This window comes from Conger conger, chromosome 14, assembly GCF_963514075.1.
Source record: "Conger conger chromosome 14, fConCon1.1, whole genome shotgun sequence".
NCBI lineage: Eukaryota > Metazoa > Chordata > Actinopteri > Anguilliformes > Congridae > Conger > Conger conger.
Genome location: NC_083773.1, coordinates 8,203,636 through 8,223,443, shown reverse-complemented (window position 1 = coordinate 8,223,443; position 19,808 = coordinate 8,203,636). Strand labels below are relative to the sequence as shown.

The 19,808-nt window shown below is 43.9% G+C and overlaps 1 protein-coding gene across 1 annotated transcript in view; it reads left to right on the top strand.

The window, feature by feature from the left end:
* The first annotated feature begins 9,430 nt into the window (after positions 1-9,430).
* The window catches only part of LOC133110442 (nucleolar protein 4-like), a 66,951-nt gene continuing 56,573 nt past the window's right edge, over positions 9,431-19,808 (top strand). The window contains exon 1 of the mRNA XM_061220546.1: positions 9,431-9,772. Within this exon, the coding sequence (XP_061076530.1) occupies positions 9,431-9,772 (342 nt within the window). The remainder of the gene's footprint in view (positions 9,773-19,808) is intronic.

Genomic DNA, 19,808 nt, shown 5'->3' with positions numbered 1-19,808 from the left:
AGCCGATACCACATTCCGGAAGACTCCCGGATCTTCCGGTGAGAGGTGGGACGACTGCATCGCCACAGACCTCAGCACGGCCATGCGCTTGAATAGGCTACTGTGACGGGTAAACAGCGCCCTCTCTCGTCCAGTCGTGGAGCGGCGACCAGAAGCACTCTCAGGAGGGATTGGGGACCCTCTATATTCCTCTGTTCATCTGCATGCTATTTATGTTAGTGGTTGCCACGGGATTGCCCAAGCTCGATCTCGTTTCCCTGGCAACCATGCCCGTGCCGATGCCTCCAGCTGTGTTTTGGCGACTCGCTCCTGACTTCGAACCCACGACATAATATGCATCTCGCGGGGGGGGGGGGGGGGGGGGGGGGAAGGGCGTGTCGGCGTGCTGGCGATGCCACCCCTCCCCCACTGTCCCAAACTGGTAATTAAACACCTGCCGGTGGCCTCCCTGTTTTAAATGGGCAGACTGAGCCAAGCAATGGACAGCTTTCGTACCTCGTACCGAAATTACAAACTCGCAGTGCAACAACTTATTATTGCAAAAAAAAAAAAAAAAAAAAAAAAAAGGCCTCCTACTGTAAGTGTAGGTATGAATGAATTGACTGTTTGTTAAAACTTTGTTAAATGTTGATTGTTACATGTAATAATACATGGAACAAATATATACTTAGAATAGTTGTAATAATAATAATAATAATAATAATAATAATAATAATAATAATAATAATAATAATAGTAATAGGCGGCACGGATGGTGCAGTGGGTAGCACTGCCGCCTCACAGCAAGGAGATCCTGGGTTTGAATCCCCGTCGGCCGGGGCCTCTCTGTGCGGAGTTTGCATGTTCTCCCCGTGTCTGCGTGGGTTTCCTCCGGGTACTCCGGTTTCCTCCCACAGTCCAAAGACATGCAGGTTAGGCTGATTGGAGAGTCTAAATTGCCCATAGGTATGCGTGTGTGAGTGAATGGTGCGTGTGCCCTGCGATGGACTGGCGACCTGTCCAGGGTGTATTCCTGCCTTTCGCCCAATGTATGCTGGGATAGGCTCCAGCCCCCCTGTGACCCTGTCCAGGATAAGCGGGTTAAGATAATGGATGGATGGATGGATGGATAATAATAATAATAATAATAATAATGATATTATCAATAATACTACTAGTAATACTAATTACTATTATTAGTAGTAGTACTAGTAGTAATAGTAGTGATACCATGACTATTATCAATAGTAAAATGTATCATCATTATTGAAGATCAGATCATACCCACGCTCTGTCCTCTGTCAGGCTGCTGCTTCTTTGCAGTAAGCTCAGCTCACACAGGCAGTGGGCTGGAGGTGGAGGACACCTGACCAGGCCTTGTGTGCCACTTGACCAGAGGTGATTAGTGCAGCACAATAAGACAGGGACATCTCATTATCTATTATACACCACCCTTCTCATTCGGGGCAGCCGTAGCTCCTGTCTTTCTGCCACCCGAGTGGACTGGTCAGGAGACCATGGTGCCCACCCACACAGTGGACTGGTCAGGAGACCATGGAGCCCATCCACACAGTGGACTGGTCAGGTGATCATGGTGCCCACCCACACAGTGGACTGGTCAGGAGACCATGGTGCCCACCCACACAGTCGACTGGTCAGGAGACCATGGTGCCCACCCACACAGTGGACTGGTCAGAAGAGCATGGGGCATACCCGCACAGTGGTTAGTAGTGGTCAGAAGATCCATACAGTGAACTGGTGAGTAAAATGTCATCAGTGCAAACTCCCCTACCTCTCTTTGTAGGACTGTGGGGCCTGTAGAGATAAAGACTGGCGTGTGGCAACAACATTTTGGGCCATGTAAGAAAGCAGTATCTGTGCGTCCCCTTTCAAAAAAACTTTTTAATTCTGACTTTTTATGCCAAACCCCCAACCTATTCAGTTCCACAATTACCCCAACTACTGTGTCTCGGGCTCCTGGTGGGGGGTGAAGCTGGCACAGTGACAACCCTGGAGCCAATGCTGATGGCACCAAATTTGAGAGAATTATTTATTTATTTATTTTTATTCAAAAGAACAAAATACTGAACACACACAGCAGCCCTCAGGGAATGTACTAGTCCTAGTGAGCTAGCTGCGCACTCGAGATGCACATTTTTTTTGCTACATTACATTTTTTACATTACATTTTATTCAGCAGATGCTTTTATGCAAAGTGACATACAGTGTCTCATGCCAAAAAACCTCTGAGAAATCTAATTCCATGCAGTAGATATAAACTAAACCCCAAATAATGAATAGCCTATAGTAGCAGCAGCCAGTTTAATGTGTTCCTTTTAGAGCTATTTAACAGCAAATTTTAAAAAATGCATGCTTGGCTCATGGTGGTGTTGCCAGGAACACACACACCAGTGGCAGTGAACCTGCTATTCATAGCAACAGAGACCACAGACACCCACACATGAAGAGACTGATATTCTTTATTTTTCAATGGAGCGAGGCGCACTACCGGCATTTCAACACCGAGTGTCAGCAGTTGACAATCCTGAGATGGACATGGAAGAAGCAATGATAAAAAAAAAAAAAAAGTCACCTTTGGTTGACTACTTTGGACATTGTTTTTGATCTTTGGAGGAGGTCTAAGGAGGTCCTATGCAGGTGGCATAGGCAGACTACAGGCACCCAGCTGACCAGAGGAGATCTGACTGGTGGGATATATCCCATTTCACCATACCCCTGGGCAGGGCATTCACCCACTCATGAGCTGGGGCCACATGGCTCAGGCAGTAAGAGCAGTCGTCTCATTGGCTCAGGCGGTAAGAGCAGTCGTCTCATTGGCTCAGGCAGTAAGAGCAGTCGTCTCATTGGCTCAGGCAGTAAGAGCAGTCGTCTCATTGGCTCAGGCTGTAAGAGCAGTCGTCTGGCAGTCGGAGGGTTGCCGGTTCGATCCCCCCGTCCGGACTGTGTCGAAGTGTCCCTGAGCATGACACCTAACCCCTAAATGCTCCTGGCGAGCTGGTTGATGCCTTGCATGGCAGCCAATCGCTGTCGGTGTGTGAGTGTGTGTATGAATGGGTGAATGAGAAGCATCAATTGTACAGCGCTTTGGATAAAGGCGCTATATAAATGCCAACCATTTACCATTTGATGAGCTTGATATAGGACATACCATTGGCTGCATGGGGGTGGGCAATTGGGGGGGGGGGGGGTGGAGGTATAATTAAGCAAGAGTTAAGTAATTAGCATTGTGTGAATAACCCCCTTACTCACCTCCCTGCCCACTGCCCTCCTGCTTTTCTTACTCTCCCAGCACCCCCAGCTGCCACGTGCTGCCAGTGGCCCAGAAGGGGGAAGGGGTCACAGGTCAGAGGTCAAATGTCATCTAGGTCAATTGGTCTTCAATACAGTGGCAGCTCCCCGAGCCAGATGGGCTCAATGGGGTCCTCTGGGGCACTGGGCCCTCGTAACTTTTGCCTCTTTCAAAGCTCAGGTCAACAAAAACAGGAATCAACACTCGTGAAAAAACTCTCTTTTCCCGCTCTAGAACTTCTTCAATTGCTGCAGTACATGGATGTATAGTAATTTAAAAAAAATATCCTTTCTGATCAACACCAATGTAACATTTGCATATTCACATTACGGGGCTGTCAACCAACTTTCTTTGTCAGTTATGAAACATCTCTAGCACATAAAAATGGCCGATAACTTTTTTTTTTTTTTTTAATAAAGTTTTCTTGTTTACAAGAAAAGACAGCCACTCATTATGGGCCTGGCTCTTCTCTACCCTCGAGAGAGTTCCACGATGGTGGAACAGCCAAAGTCAAAACTCGGGTGCAGGTGCATGGAGGTGGTATTGATACTAGTGAATTCAGAAGAATGTGTGGACAGCATTCACTCCTTGTGAAGAGTCAATTTCACACATACAGTGGTGGCATGGTGCACCGCTATATTTGGGGCTCTGTTTTACTTAATATCTACATTACATTGGCATTTGGCACTCTTTGACACTCTTACCCAGACCATCGTACAGTTGATTAGACTAAGCAGGAGACAATTGTCCCTTGGAGCAATGCAGGGTCAAGGGCCTTGCTCAAGGGCCCAACGGCTGTGCGGATCTTATTGTGGCTACACCGGGATTAGAACCACCGACCTTGCGTGTCCCAGTCATGTACCTTAACCACTACGCTACAGGCCACACACACACACACACGAAGGCACGCACGCACGCACGCACGCACGCACGCACGCACGCACGCACGCACGCACGCACGCACGCACGCACGCACGCACGCACGCACGCACGCACACACTGATTCTTGGTTACTGTGAGAGATGAGAAGTAGCTGACAGACGCATGTAGTCCCTAGTATATTGTTAAAACAGCATTCTTTAGGTGAGAGTGTCTCGGGATGTTTAAATTTGGACCACAGCATGATGGGGCAGTAGGCACCTCATCCACATTTGGCTTTCAGAGAGAGACAGACGCAGAGAGAAGCCGAGACAGAGTGACGTGAGACAGAGAGAAGGCGAGACAGAGTGATGGGAGACAGACAGGTGAGGAGAAGACGAGGTCCTCCTGTCAGTGTCAGTATCTTAAGGTAACCCCCACCCCCCAGGGTGCATGTGCGGCAGTGGTCAGAGAGAAGGCGAGACAGAGTGATGTGAGACAGAGAGAAGGTGAGACAGAGTGATGGGAGACAGACAGGTGGGGGGTACATGTGCGGCAGTGGTCAGTGTGATACACTGGTGTAATAGCGCTCTCTCTGTTACAGCACTGCTCATTTTTACACTACGTCATGTCTTGAGTGTACATGTTATCGTACGTGTGTGAGCGTGTGTGCGCACACACGCGGGTGTGTGCACGTGCGAGTGTGTTGTGTGTGTAGCATGCAAGTAGTGTACTGTATGAATGTAGAGTGTGTGTGTGTATTGTTTAGTCTGTGGATGTGTAGGGTGTTTGTACTGTATGTGAGAGGGTGCAGTGTGTGGAGGTCTAGTGTTTGTAGTATGTACATGTGTGTTTGTGTAGTGTGACTGAGAGTGCCATGTGCCTGAGTGTGGTGTATGGAGTGTGTGTAGTGTAGTATATATACTTTGCAATGTGTGTGTGTTGTATCTGTGATGTGTAGTGTGTAGTGTATTGTACCGTTTGTGTATACTATGTGTGTGTGTCCGTACGTGTGTATGTACATGTCATGTGCGTAGTGTGTAGTACGATACTGTATGTGTGTTTGTGTGTGCAGGACAGGGTAGTTCCATTCTCTCAGATCCTCCTTTCCCCAGAGCTAACTGTCGTCATAGCAACAGCAGAAAAAGCTGGTAGTCCCAGAGAGCACTGAGCCCAGGAGCCCTAACAGAGGGGGGGGGGGGGGGGGGTGAGGAATTGGGGGCGGGGGGCTGTGGTGGTACAGGGGCAGGGGTGCACAAAGGGGCAGGATTGGAGGTGGGGGGGTCCTACAGCCGACAATAACCCTGAGCTCCAGTCGGACTGGAAAACAGAGATGTTACAGTGACAACTGCAGTCAGTGCATTAGATAAATGTTGAGCGAGTGTAGTCTGTGAACATTTTTATTTAATCTGTTTACAGTCTGTGTATGGGAAGCCTGTACACATTTACAGGTAAATCTGTTTAGAGTGTGACTGTAAGAGTCAATGCGTATATACAGGTAAGTGCTGTTTTCAGTGGGAGTATATGGAGTCTGTGAATATAGAGGGGAAATCTGTTTACAGTGTGTGAACGGGGGGTTTGCGTGAATATGAAAGCAAATCGGTTTAGAGCAAGTAGTGGAAGGTGGTCAAATCTTTTTCTTGGATTTTAATGAATGCAGAAATTTCAGGGGTGTATGTCCAGGACTGAAGCATATCCGATTGTGCACCATTAAACCCCAAGTATAATCCAGCCTCACCGGCTGCCATTACGCAAGACAGTGACTTTCCTGACTAATCACACACTTTTCCATAGAGTGACTGACAGCACTGATGCATCCTATTGGACATCCAGCAGTAAATATGATGGCTGTTTACCAACAGATGGCTGCTTTTTCTACAGAGGACTTGCGTGTGTCTGAGGTCCTACCTAATCTGCAGAAGATGTGTGTGTGTGTGTGTGTGTGTGTGTGTGTGTGTCTGACATCCTACCTAATCTGCAGAAGATCTGTGTGTGTGTGAGTGTGTGTGTGTGTGTGTGTGTGTGTGTGGGGTGATGGTAATGGGAGAGGCCTACATAGGCCACAGACCGTTCCTACTCTTTGGAAAGTTTACAAAATAGTCCAAAATATCAGAAGACATGCCATTCTTTGTCAGAGGTTGAACAGCAAACACATATGTTTACACAATTATAAATATACGTGGTATAAAAATATGATTTTGACACAGTTCAATATTTTGCTATCTGAACAAGGAGTTCACCCGAAGTGGTCTAAGCAAACAGTTAAAAGAAAATGGATGAAGTAAGCAAATATAAGCCCATTGTCATCCAAATACTGCAATACCCAGCTCTCAGATCAGTAATGTTTATCATTTATCATTTGCCTTTTTCAAATGTGATTAATGGTTTGTTTGACTAGAGGGAACAGGCATAAATAAGGGCCCAAACAATCTTTTACAGCCATGATCATAAGCTGTGTTGATTCTACCTTCATTTACACTCTTATTCTGTTCATGCAAATTGCTTTGTTTGCTATGAATCCTAAATACCGATGTTAAGTGTAGTGGTTAAGGTACATAACTAGGACCCGCGAGGTCGTGGTTCGATCCCCAGTGTGGCCACAGTAAGATCCGGACAGCCATTGGACCCTTCAGCAAGGCCCTTAACCCTGCATTGCTCCAGGGGAGGATTGTCTCCTGCTTAGTCTAATCAACTGCAAGTTGCTTTGCATAAAAGCGTCAGCCAAATAGCATGTCATGTAATAATGTAATGTAATGTTCTCATATTTATCTCAGACTAATGGTGTTCTTTCATCACGAAAATAATTCCTAGAAATAACTAAAAAATGCCTTTCATTGTATTGCATAACTGCTTATTTTCTTTATTGGCTGAAAGCAATCCTGTTTATGGAGCATAATGATATTTGGCTGTGCATACAACATCACAAGTTATCACTAAAAAAATGCTATTGATTGCTGAAGAAATACAGTTTCAACAGTGTAGTACACTCAGTTGGGGCTAGGTGAACAGGTTGATGTAAGCCATAGATGTAGTTTTGTCCATTTAGATAGTCCATTGTATAGTATGCACTTTCTGCCTCATTGTTTATTTCATCTCCCACTATGAAATGCAGACATGTTGATGGTGAGCAGGCTGATGAGAAATGTCTTTGTGAGCCTGGGTTAATTCTGCCTTCTGAACTGCGTGCACAATTTACATTACATTACATTATTGGCATTTGGCAGACGCTCTTATCCAGAGCGACGTACAGTTGATTAGATTAAGCAGGAGACAATCCTCCCCTGGAGCAATGCAGGGTTAAGGGCCTTGCTCAAGGGCCCGACGGCTGTGTGGATCTTATTGTGGCTACACCGGGATTAGAACCACCGACCTTGTGTGTCCCAGTCATTTACCTTAACCACTACGCTACAGGCCGCCCCCAATCAATCAGAGATGCCAGTATAAAACACTGCCACAGTATAGCACACTGCCACACAGAATGTACAGTGTTTTGGCTTACTGCATATAACCCAAGACTCTGGAGCCGGGCGTCATATCAAGATGCAAAAGCGAAACCATGAGCTGAGAAATGAGCAACTCTCCAGATGTGCTGTACAATCGATGCTTCTCATTCTGCCATTCGTACACACACTCTCACTCGCACTCCAATGGCGATTGCCTGTCATGCATGGCACCAACCAGCTCGTCAGGAGCAACTGACGATTAGGTTTCTTGCTCAGGGACACTTTGACACAACCAGGGTGGGATCGAACCGGCCAGACGACTGCTCTTATCTTACCTTCAGAGCCAACGTCACCCAGATCCACTCCAATGCCACCAATGTCACCACAATTTCTGCAGTCAGGTGACCTAATTCATGCTCTGGTCTCTGATCCAAAAAACATCTGGATACTGTGTGTCCTGTAAAGGGGAGCCAGTGTGTGTGTGTGTGTGTGTGCATGACAGTGTGTGTGTGAATGTGTGTATTGTGCGAATGTGTGTATGGACACATGTATGTGGCATACTGCTCAGACTGCAGCTTTTTTTTTTAGTTAGATGTGCATATCAGAGAGTGGCTAATTAATATCTGAAAGCTATATGGTTATTATTGCACTCTAATAATAGTAGTGACATCTCACACTTTATATCACATTTGCTACAGTACTACTGCTGTGAACTAATGCTTCGGCATTGCAGTTAGTTCAGATCAAGGCTCTCCAAACCCGGTCCTGGAGAGCCACGGGGTCTGATTTCTGGTTTCATTTTCATTCACGTTATTTAATTTGTTTCGGGAAAAAAAATCACATATGCTCCTATAGAATTGCGCAAACACAAACAATTGATGCATGTGCAGGCCTATTCCATTTACAAACTGCGGGCTGCACGCGGCTCGTGTCTCCGGATGCTGCGACTCGATCGGCTTTGTCTTGCTTTCGGGTTCGCTGGTGGGAATTCGGTCGTCCCGTTGCGAAACATTTTTTGTGCGCAGGCCTCACGTAAGATACAGACTGACCAACGCAACACGTCGCGTTTCGTTCATCGTTTCAGTATTTTTCGAGTTTCTGATTTAATCCAAGTTATGTTTTTATTTCGAAACGAACGGCCCGGTGCACGCGCCCGTCCAATTCAAACAGGTGGAAAGAAAAAAGGGGGCTATTCCAGGTTGTGTGTGTGTGTGTGTGTGTGAGAGAGAGAGAGAGAGAGAGAGAGAGAGAGAGAGGGAGAGAGAGAGAGAGAGGGGTGGTGGGAGGTGTACTTTCCCAAGAGTAATGTTTTTTATCCGTAAAATTGGTTTCAACCTATTTTGGCATATGTGCAACTTGCTCGTCATCCAGTGCTAATTCATTTTGTTGAATTCATGTTATTCATATAAACAGATAGAGTGGCAGAAATTGCCGTTGTTTTATTCGTTAATTTTGCTCTTTGTCATTTAGATAGTGCTGCATTTACTAAGTCAGGAGACATTTTATGCACAGGTGGGAGACACCCGTTTGGTAGGACAGCCCCCCTCGCTTTCGGCTCCCCGGCGGATGATGCGAGCGACTGACATTTGCTGTTGCGGTTTGGGACAGGAGGCGAAGCGTTTCTGCAAACAGGTGTGAAGCAGCTCCGATCTAGCACACACGCTACGCCGTGTATCCCTGCTTGTTCGGGAGCGTTCCAGTCACCCATTTCGAGCTGCGCTCGTCCTCGTCGCGGGACGGGGACAATTTTGTATTTCTAATTACGCCTGCCGGAGCAAGCATCCGAATTTATTTCGTTCTTCGAAAAAGAAGGGGAAAGGGCTCGATCCAGTGGAAAGCCATGGCAACTAAAAAAGCATGCGCGGATTTAACGAAAAGGAACCGGAGTCCCGTCGTGTTGGAGGCAGAGATGTTCAGCGAATTTCAGGACTGGTGCCTCAGGACTTACGGTGACTCTGGTAAAACAAAGACGGTCACCCGGCGAAAATACAACAAGATCATGCAGACCCTCATGCAAAGCGAAGAGTCGGACGGCGTCTACGTCGAAAGCAGCCACATCAACGCCAAATTCAAATTCTGGGTGAAATCTAAAGGCTTTCAGGTTGGGAGCAACATTCTTAGCGACCACAACAAGAAAGGAGTGCCTGGAAAACCAGTTCTTTACGTCCCTGTCAAATCAACGGTTAGTCAAAGTGTGTTTTCCACCGTCCTTCGGTGGCAATGTGTGTGCGCGTTGCTGCGTTCAAAGCGTTCTGTGTTTGTCTATGCAAATTATTTTTATGTACTGTGTTCAGTCAATCACACCTACACCCATTAGACCCCCTCATCCCCCTCTGTCACTTGTATTTAATTACAACTTTTCGGTGATTTACCACCCCTTGTCTTCTGTTTCCATAAAACACTGGTTTGTCCTGCGAAAGATACACTGTGCTGTACCGTGCCACTATCATACCCAGCTGCCATAGCAACGCCACTGCCTCGTAACAGTGCCGATAGTACAGTATTAGTATCATCTAAATACACCATGCCTGGATAATTTGCACGGCGTTGTCCCGCCAACTGAATGGCAGTGATGTGCTTATCCTTCGCCGTTTAAAAGCAGAGCAGAAGGGGAGAAACGATACGCGTCGCACTTTACTAAAGGGTATCCGCATGTTGCACGTCACTTTCCTTCATAGCTGTTAAATTATAGTACGATACAATATCAGTTTCCATCTCTGTCAGGCTATGGAGAGAACAGTGTGTGTGTGTGTGTGTGTGTGTGTGTGTGTGTGTGTGTGAGAGAGAGAGAGAGAGAACGCGCGCCTACCTACCCAAATTGTGTGGCGAAGGGGGAACGGGACGGGACGGGACCGGGAGTAATGTGTGTGTGTCTGGTGGTGTTGGAGAGGGGAGGAGGGGGAGGGGGCGGGTGGTTGGTTATAGATTATCTGTCAGGCTTCCGACGCGTTCTTACATCGGATAATAAATGATATTTTGACGTAGCATAGCCCGTGTAACCTTTTTGTAACGACAAAAGAAAGTTACGTTTGCTTGCCACCGCGTGACGCAAGTCCAGAAATGCAACCCCGAAGGATGCGCCGCAGCCTCTAACAGTCTTGTCGGGACCGTTGGATTTTACCGTTACCATTAAACACAGATATTTCTTCTTATTCTTCTTCTTCTTCATCATCGTATATTATTATTATTATTATTATTATTATTATTATTATTATTATTATTATTATTATCATCAACGCGATCCATATCATTTTTATTTTAAATATCATCGTGGCTTTTTGTTTGTCTTTTCAGTCTGTGTATACGGACCCGGTCTCTCCACATGTGTAGACTGCAGATTTCATGATAGTAAAAACTACACAAAAAGCAGATGCTGCTGACAGGACGGTCAACAGCCGCTACTTAGCGCACACGCAGGATGTGCAGCCACGGAACAAAGGACATTTAGCCAATGCTTCCGCGAAGAAAGCCTTGCCTTTACCGCTGCCGTTTACAATCTTAATCACAATGGATTCATATATGATAGAGATTGTATTGTGCACATTCTCATGACGGCTATGCATGGTGAATACTGCCTGTGTGCAAGATTAATGACTGTTTTACCGACTGGTTGTACAAGTTGTTTCTTAAACTATGTCCCCCCCGGCCAGGTGTGAGAGATGACACCATTTCTTAAAACATTAAAGTTGATAATCCACAGCTTTAAGAGGGGGTTTTTAGAGGGGGTGTTGTTTTCCGGATCTGGAGTCTACACCTGTCCATATTTTCTTACACCTGTGTGTGTGTGTGTGTGTGTGTGTGTGTGTTTTATAAAGCAATTTCAGACTAAATACGTAAATAACAAACAAAACAAAAACAGACCCCCAGGCAAGAACTCCACTCCATGGCAGGTCCATTACCCAGAATGCATGTCTGTGAACCCAGAGGTACATAGCGTTGTTTTCATAAGTTGCGGCAGGGGAGTGTTCTAGATAGCAAGTTTTGGTTGTCAGTGCCTTCCTGAAGCATTAGGGCTGTTAGGGCAAATGCCCCCAGTATGTGCAGTGGGCTCCAGAATTATTGATACATTACTACAGCACATAAAAATGCTGTAAACAATTACTGACCTAAGCTTTATTTTCTAACATGTGTAGAGCAGTGTGCCTTATTAATGATTCAATGGACTCAAGCAAAGTCTTACATACTTTGTGCAAACACCCCTGGCAAAGATGACAGCCATGAGTCTTTTCCTATCATTGGTGATTAGGCTAGAGAACACATTTGAAGGGACTTTTGACCATTCCTCCAAGCAGAACTTTTCAGAATCACTGATATCCTTGGGATACCCGCCCCCCAAATGTATGTTTGGAGTCATTGTCCTGCTGGCCATTTCTGCTGTGTAATTCGTAATTGTGCCATTGATCAATAGTAAAATTAAATAAGGCCCCTGGACCACTGGCAGCAAAACTTCTCCAAAACATCAATGACCCACCACCATATTTGGCAGTAGGTATGAGATGCTTCTCGTATGCATTCAATTTTGCCACCAAACATGTTGATGGTGTGCATGGTCAGAAAAACAAAAGAATATTGGTCTCATCTTGAGACATTTTTAGACGTTTGTAGACTTGGTGACCCCAAGGCACAACCAATCTCTGCAATTCTTAAATTATGATCATTGGGTTACTTATGGCCTCCCTCAACAACTTATTTACCGTCCGTCCAGATAATATGGACTTGCATCCTCTTCCTGGCAAGTTTGCACCTGTTCCTTTTTATTTTTGCCCTTACAGTGCTAAGCGGTATGTTTATCTGTTTATGTATGTTTTTGTACCCATTACCCAACTTGTGGTGGCCAATTACCACCCGTGTCTTCTGAATTGACAGTTCTTTGGCTCTTCCCATGCTGATGGTTGAGAAGGGGATTTTGCATGCTTGTTACCTCATTTTTATACACTTGTGAAACAGGAAGTGGTGGAAGCAATATAGTTCCTTTAGACTGAGATGGTCTAAATGAAAGTAAAACAATTTCACTTTTATTTAATTTTATTTACAATAATTTTTAGGGGTGCCAATAATTTAGGCACCTGTGGTTTTCAGAAAAGATGAGATTATTAAATAAAAAACATTAAAACATGAGAGTAGATTGTATGATTGAACATGAAATATATTCCATATTTCCATGTAATATCCATGTTACTTATTATATGCAGCCTCATTTAATAAAATAAAAATCAAGGTTCTGTAATTATTGCCACCCCTGAGTTTGTACTTGGTGCTTCCACTGCCAAGGATAACAGCTTGGAATCTTTTCCTGTAATGCTTGATAAGCTTAATGAACACATTTTTAGGGATTTTCCCTAATGATCTTTCACATTCTTGGATTTGCGCTTATCAACTGCCCTCTTCAGTGTAGCCCACATGTAAGTTTGATAGGACTGAGGTCCAGTACCTGAGGTGGCCATTGCAGAACATATATTTTATTGTTACGGAACCATTGTCAGCCAGGTACTATGGTGGACTCCTATATATCATTGATCTTAACCAGTGCCTATGGACCTCTGGAATGAAAACAGCCCCAAAACATCACTGACCCACCACCATATTAACTGTGGGTATGGGGTACATCTCCGTTTATGCATCTCTTTTTCGTGCAGGTGAGATAAATGCAGTTTTTATGTACTTCCCGCATATTAAACAGCGATAACACAACACAGGACAAAATATGCCAAGTCTGTGATTTGAATAGCCATACGGAATGCAGCGTGTGGCAGTTTGGGAATATTGCTTTCAAACATCGCAAAGTAGCAGTTGACTTATCAACATGGACGACGAGGGAGGTGCAATGTGAAAATTGTTGAATGTGTGATTCAAAAATGGCTCTACTGACCCCATGCAGAGACTGAACTGAAACGCAAGTGAGAAAATTATAAAAAAATTGTGACCCCATCAGTAAACCATAGAAGGAAATGATCTAAAGCAAGATAACAAGCAAATGTGTACCATCTTGCAGCCACTGGTATAAATTGGTTTTGAGCTTCCTTGCCTATGTTGTCAGCAAGTACCACATACTTGTCATAAAAACTGAAGAGCCAACGATGTTGTTGTAAAATATCACGGTTTGAATAGTACTTTTTCTTCTTTTTTTTTACTTAAATTGATTAGGCTGTTTAAGGATCACCTTGGCTGGCAAAATTAAGTATTTTGGCCCGAGTTGATGTAAGCTCACCGACATTGTCCACTATGTGACAATATAACTGCAATTATGCAGGTTATATAAAGCAACAGTGTTTCTCTGTGCAGTGTGCATGTTCTCCCCATGTCCATGTGGATTTCTGCTGTGTGCTCTGGTAATTGGAGAGTCTAAATGTCCCCTTGGTATGAATGTGTGAGTGAATGGTGCATGTGCCCTGCAATGGATTGGCGTTCTGCAGGGTCCGTTCCTGCCTATTTTCCAACCACCCTCCCCCTGTGACCCTGACCAGGAATAAGCAGGGTAGATAATGAATGGATGGAAGTACTGATGTTTAGTAGTTTGTCACATATCCTTTGCATGCAATGACTGCTTGACGTCTGTGGCCCATAGACATCTCTAGGTGCTGAGCATCTTCTCTGGTGATGCTCAGCCAAGAATATACTGCAGCCATCTTCAGCTCCTGCTTGTTTCAGGCGCTAGTCGTCTTAGGACAGCATAGGAAAAGCATTTTCATTTGGATTCAGATCAGGTGAAGGACTTGACCAGTCATGAAGTTTCCCATTTTTGGCTTTGAAAAACTTAGTTGTTGCTTTAGCAATATATTTGTGATAATTGGGCCTCATGCAAGAACATTTTTGTATTCTCATCATACATTTCTCGTACTTTTTTTTGAACGAAGGGCACATACGAGTGTGCCGTGTTGGATTCAACAAACGCAGCTAATTTCTCTTAGTTGTCTCTTATAATACATACAGTATACATGGTACTGTAGGTGGGTTCTGTCAGATAGATGGCCAATGGGATTAACACGAACAAGAGATGACTGATACCTGATATGGTAGACTGCGGTTCCTTTGTCCTTGGCAAAACATAATAATGTCGGATTCAACACAGCTAACTCCAGGAAACTGTCGATCCAAGTTTGATCCAGGTTTGGTGTGACGGGCGAGCTGCACTGACATGCTCTACAAGGCTCTTGTTTACAAGACTCTTATGACAGGTTGTTCATCATTTTCTCTAAATAAGAGAAAATAGGTGAATGTGCCATGTTTTTGTGATTTAAGAACAAATCTGTTTGTACCAGTGGTGCTTGCATGAGGCCCCCTGTCTTGCTGTAGGGTAAAGCGCTGTCCAGTGTGTTTGAGCTTGTACCTGTGATAGCAATACATTGCCCAAACCCCCCCACCATGCTTCATAGAGGGGGTGCTTTGGTTCTTGGGCAGTTCCTTTTGGCCTCCACACTTTGCTCTTAGCATCACTTTCATACAAGTCAATCTTGGTCCACAAGACAAACCTGTCCACAAGACCTTTTTCCAGAACTCTGAAAGCTCTTTTAGATACTTCTTAGCAAACTGAAATCTGGCCACCTTTGTAGTTGACTAGTGGTTTGCATCTGGCAGTTCATCCACTGTGCAGTAGTTCAGTTTACGATGGCCTGTAGCTTATTGGTTAAGGTAAATGACTGCGACACGCATGGTCGGTGGTTCTAATCCCGTAGTAGCCACAATAAGATCCGCACAGCTGTTAGGCCCTTGAGTAAGGCCCTTAATCCTGCATTGCTCCAGGGGAGGATTGTCTCCTGCTTAGTCTAATCAACTGTACGTCGCTCTGGATAAGAGCGTCTGCCAAATGCCAATAATTCTTCTGCAGATAGTCTTCTGCAGATAGTAGTCACTGACACATCCATGCCTGCCTTGTGAAAAGTGTTTCTCATCTGTTGGACAGGTGTTGGGGATTTTTCTTCATTGTGGTGGGAAATCTTCAACTGTAGAGGTCTTCCTTGGCCTACCAGGCCCTTTGCAATTACCAGTGACCTCTGCCTTCTTAATGATGTTCCAAACAGTTGATTATGATAAGCCTAATTTTTGGTCTATGTCTCTTTCTACTTACAGTATTTTTCATTTCATAATGGTTTCCTTGACTATAATTCCCATAACTCTGGTAGTGAACATCCAATAACAAAGGCAATCAAAAGCCTAGAATCAACACTAAATAAACACTAAATAAAGGAGGCGACTGAACACACCTGACTAAACAGAAACACCTGTGAAGCCATTTTTCCCAATAACTAGGGTGTACTGAAATAGGGGAACTACAGTGCCCTTCATAACATTTGGGACAAAGACCCATCATTTATTTTTTTTGCCTCTTTACTCCACATTTTGAGATTTCTAATAAAATAAATCACATGTGGTTAAATTGCAGATTTGGCTTTAATAAAGAGCATTTTTGTACATTTGGTTTCACTGTGTAGAAATTACAGCAGTGTTTATACATAGTCCCCCATTTCAGGGCACCATAATGTTTGGGACACATGGTGTCATAGGTGTTTGTAATGGCTCAGGTGTGTTTAATTGCCACCTAATGCAGGTATAAGGGAGTCCAGTCTTTTTCGGAAACTATGTTTGGAAGCATGGAAGCAATGTTGTGTAAATAAAAGTAGTCAGTTTAGTATTTTGTTGCATATCCTTTGTATGCAAAGACTGCGTGAAGTCATGAACATCACCAGTTGTTGGGTGTCTTCTCAGGTGGTGCTCTTCCAGGCCTGTATTGCAGCCATCTTTAGCTCATGCTTGTTTTGGGGGCTTGTCCCTTTCAGTTTAAGCTCAATTGTGTTCAGATTGGGTGATTGACATGGCCATTCAATAATTGTTTGTTGCTTTAGCAGTATTTGTTGCTTGCTGTAGATTGAACTGCTGCAAAATGAGTTTTGAGGCATTCCTTTTAACTTGAGCAGATAGGACATGTGTATATACTTCAGAATTAATTGTGCTGCTACCATCAGCAGTTATATCATCATTGAAGATAAGTGAGCCAGTACCTTCAGCAGCCATACATGCCCAGGCCATAACCCCCCCACTACCATTTCACAGAGGAGGTGGTATGCTTTGGATCTTGGGCAGTTCCTTCTCCCCCCCCCCATTCTTTGCTCTTGCCATCACCCTGATATAAGTCAATCTTCATCTCATCTGTCCACCAGACCTTTTCCCAGACCTGCAGCTGACCTGTGGTTTGCATTTTTGCAGTGTAGCCTCTGTATTTCTGTCTTCTGTGGACAGTGGTCATTGACAAATCCACACCTGACTCCTGAAGAGTGTTGCTGATCTGTCTACAGGTGTTTGAGGATTTTGATTAATTATGGGGAGAATTATTCTGTCATCAGCTGTGGAGGTCTTCCTTGGCCTGCCAGTCCCTTTAGTAAGTGCACCAGTACTCCCTTTCTTCTTAATTATGTTCCAAACAGTTAATTTTGGTGAGCCTAAGGTTTGGCCAATGTCTCTAACTGTTATTCTTGTTCTCTTAATGGCTTCTTTAACTTTCCATGGCACAGCTTTGGCCTTCGTGTTGATAAACAGCAATAATAGTTTCCAAAGGTGACTAGGAGCTGAAAGCTCTCTTATACCTGCAATTAAACACGCCTGAGCCATTACAAACTCCTGTGAAGCCATGTGTCCCAAACGTTATGGTGCCCCGATATGGGGGGACTATGTAATTTCTACATGGTGAAACCGCAAATGTATAACAGTACCCATTAATAAAATCTGCGAATGTATACTTAAACCACATGTTAATCGTGTGATTCTAAATCTAACATTGTGGCAAATCAGAGGCAAATCAATACATAATGGGTCTTTGTCGCAAACATTATGGAGGGCACTGTAAATATACTGTAATTTATACATTGTGAAACCAAAATGTATGAAAACTTTCCTTTACTTTAACCACATAATTTGATTCTTATTATTAAATTGTTGTTTATTATTGATTGATTACAAATCTACAATTTTGGAGAACAGCCCTTAATCAAGAAAAAAACACGTCTTTGTCCCAGCCAACGCAGTGGAGCTCGCTGTAAATCAGATTAAATTTTATGCTCGGTTTTCCAGCAAAACTGCTCTTAGAGCAGCTTGCACTGATCCAGTCTGAATGAAATGTGCCTCTCTTTCTTCTGGGATTCCACTCGTCTTCCAACAAAACTGTGTTTGTGCCACTGCCATGGAGCTCATTACTATCCCCTTTTCTGTGATACGGGGAGAAAAAAAAAAAAAAACCGGATAACCCACATTTTTGCTATAATTTTTTTTCTTTTATTACTGTAACCCAGTTTTGACACATGACAATCAACGTGTTCCGATGATGAGCTCCCCCCTGCCCCATTACAGATCTATAGGATACGTAGCTAAAAAATACAATAACCTCACTCTGAATTTAATTAGATTTCGCAGGATTCAATTAGCACCCGACAAACCCAACTTTAATTTAACCTTAATTGTCTTTGTGTGTGATAACCAGGGCAGCCATCAGACAGAGTGCTGTGAGGAGGGCACAAATGGAGTCTCTTTTGTTACAGAGCGCCCCCATCAATGGGAGGAAGGAAAGTTGTTACTCCTTGCTGCTTTTCTGTGGCCAGAGAAAGGCAGATGCTAAAGAGGTCCCCAACTACAGAGTTTCAACAAAGATGTACCAACTACAGAGTTTCAACAAAGATGTTCTATATACTGACTAGAGAGTTTCAAAAAGATATTCTATATACTGGCCAGAGTTTCAACAATGATGTTCTATATACTGACCAGAGAGTTTCAACAAAGATGTTCTATATACTAACCAGAGAGTTTCAACAAAGATGTTATATATACTCACTAGAGAGTTTCAACAAAGATATTCTCTATATTGACTAGAGAGTTTCAACAAAGATATTCTCTATACTGACTACAGAGTTTCAACAAAGATATTCTACATACTGTCTTGAGAGTTTCAACAAAGATATGCTCTATACTGACTACAGAGTGGGCGGCACGACACAGCAAGGAGGTCCTGGTTTCGAATCCCGGTCGGCTGGGGCCTCTCTGTGGAGTTTGTATGTTCTCCCTGTGTTTGCGTGGGTTTCCTCCGGGTACTCCGGTTTCCTCCCACAGTCCAAAGACATGCAGGTTAGGCTGATTGGAGAGTCTAAATTGCCCGTGGGTGTGAGTGTGTGAGTGAATGGTGTGTGTGCCCTGCGATGGACTGCCGACCTGTCCAGGGTGTATTCCTGCCTTTCGTCCAATGTATGCTGGGATAGGCACCAGCCTCCCTGCGACCCTGTTCAGGATAAGGGGGTATGATAATGAATGAATGAATGAATGAATGACTACAGAGTTTCAACGAAGATATTCTATATACTGGCTAAAGAATCACAGCAAAACTATTTATATAGTATATGTTCAGAGAAAACTAAAGCAAATTGTAAGAAATTATTTTGATTGTTTTTTTAACTCAAAATTAAAAGTGAAAATTGAATATAATGACGACCAAGTTCAATTTAAATGAATGACATTCAATTTAAAATCATTATATTCAATTTCAAATAATACAATTCTAATTCAAGCTGTGCAATTCTAATTACATTTTAGATACAATAATACATTTTAAGCATTACAAATTCTAATTATTGCAATACAAATTCTAGCAATTCAAATAAAATTTCTGCTGGCACTACTTTCTGCCCAGAAGACAACACAAACAAAGGTATTGTATATGCTGATATATCAACAAAGGTACTCTTTGCCTACTAGAGAATATCAACAAAGATATTCTTTGCACTACCTAGATAATTTCAACAAGGACAATTTGTCTTCATCACCAATCTATGCATTGCCACAGTACATCACAATCACTGAGCAAATGCTCTTATTCTGACCAAGTATACGGCATCAGTGTAACTCAGGAATACAAAGGTGCAATCACCAAGAAGGCCCACATATAATCAATACGTGTGAAGGCCCACGTAGAATAAACCCAACAATTAGTATCGTGCACAAAAGCCAGAGATTACCTTTTCACAGTAAATGGTGATGGTAAATGGTTGGAATTTATATAGCACCTATCCAAAGCGCTGTGCGATTGATGCTTCTCATTCACCCATTCATACACGCACTCACACCAACAGCGATTGGCTGCCATGCAAGGCACCAACCAGCTCATCAGGAGCATTTAGGGGGTTAGGTGTCTTGCTCAGGGACACTTCGACACAGCCCGGGTGGGGATCGAACCGACAACCCTC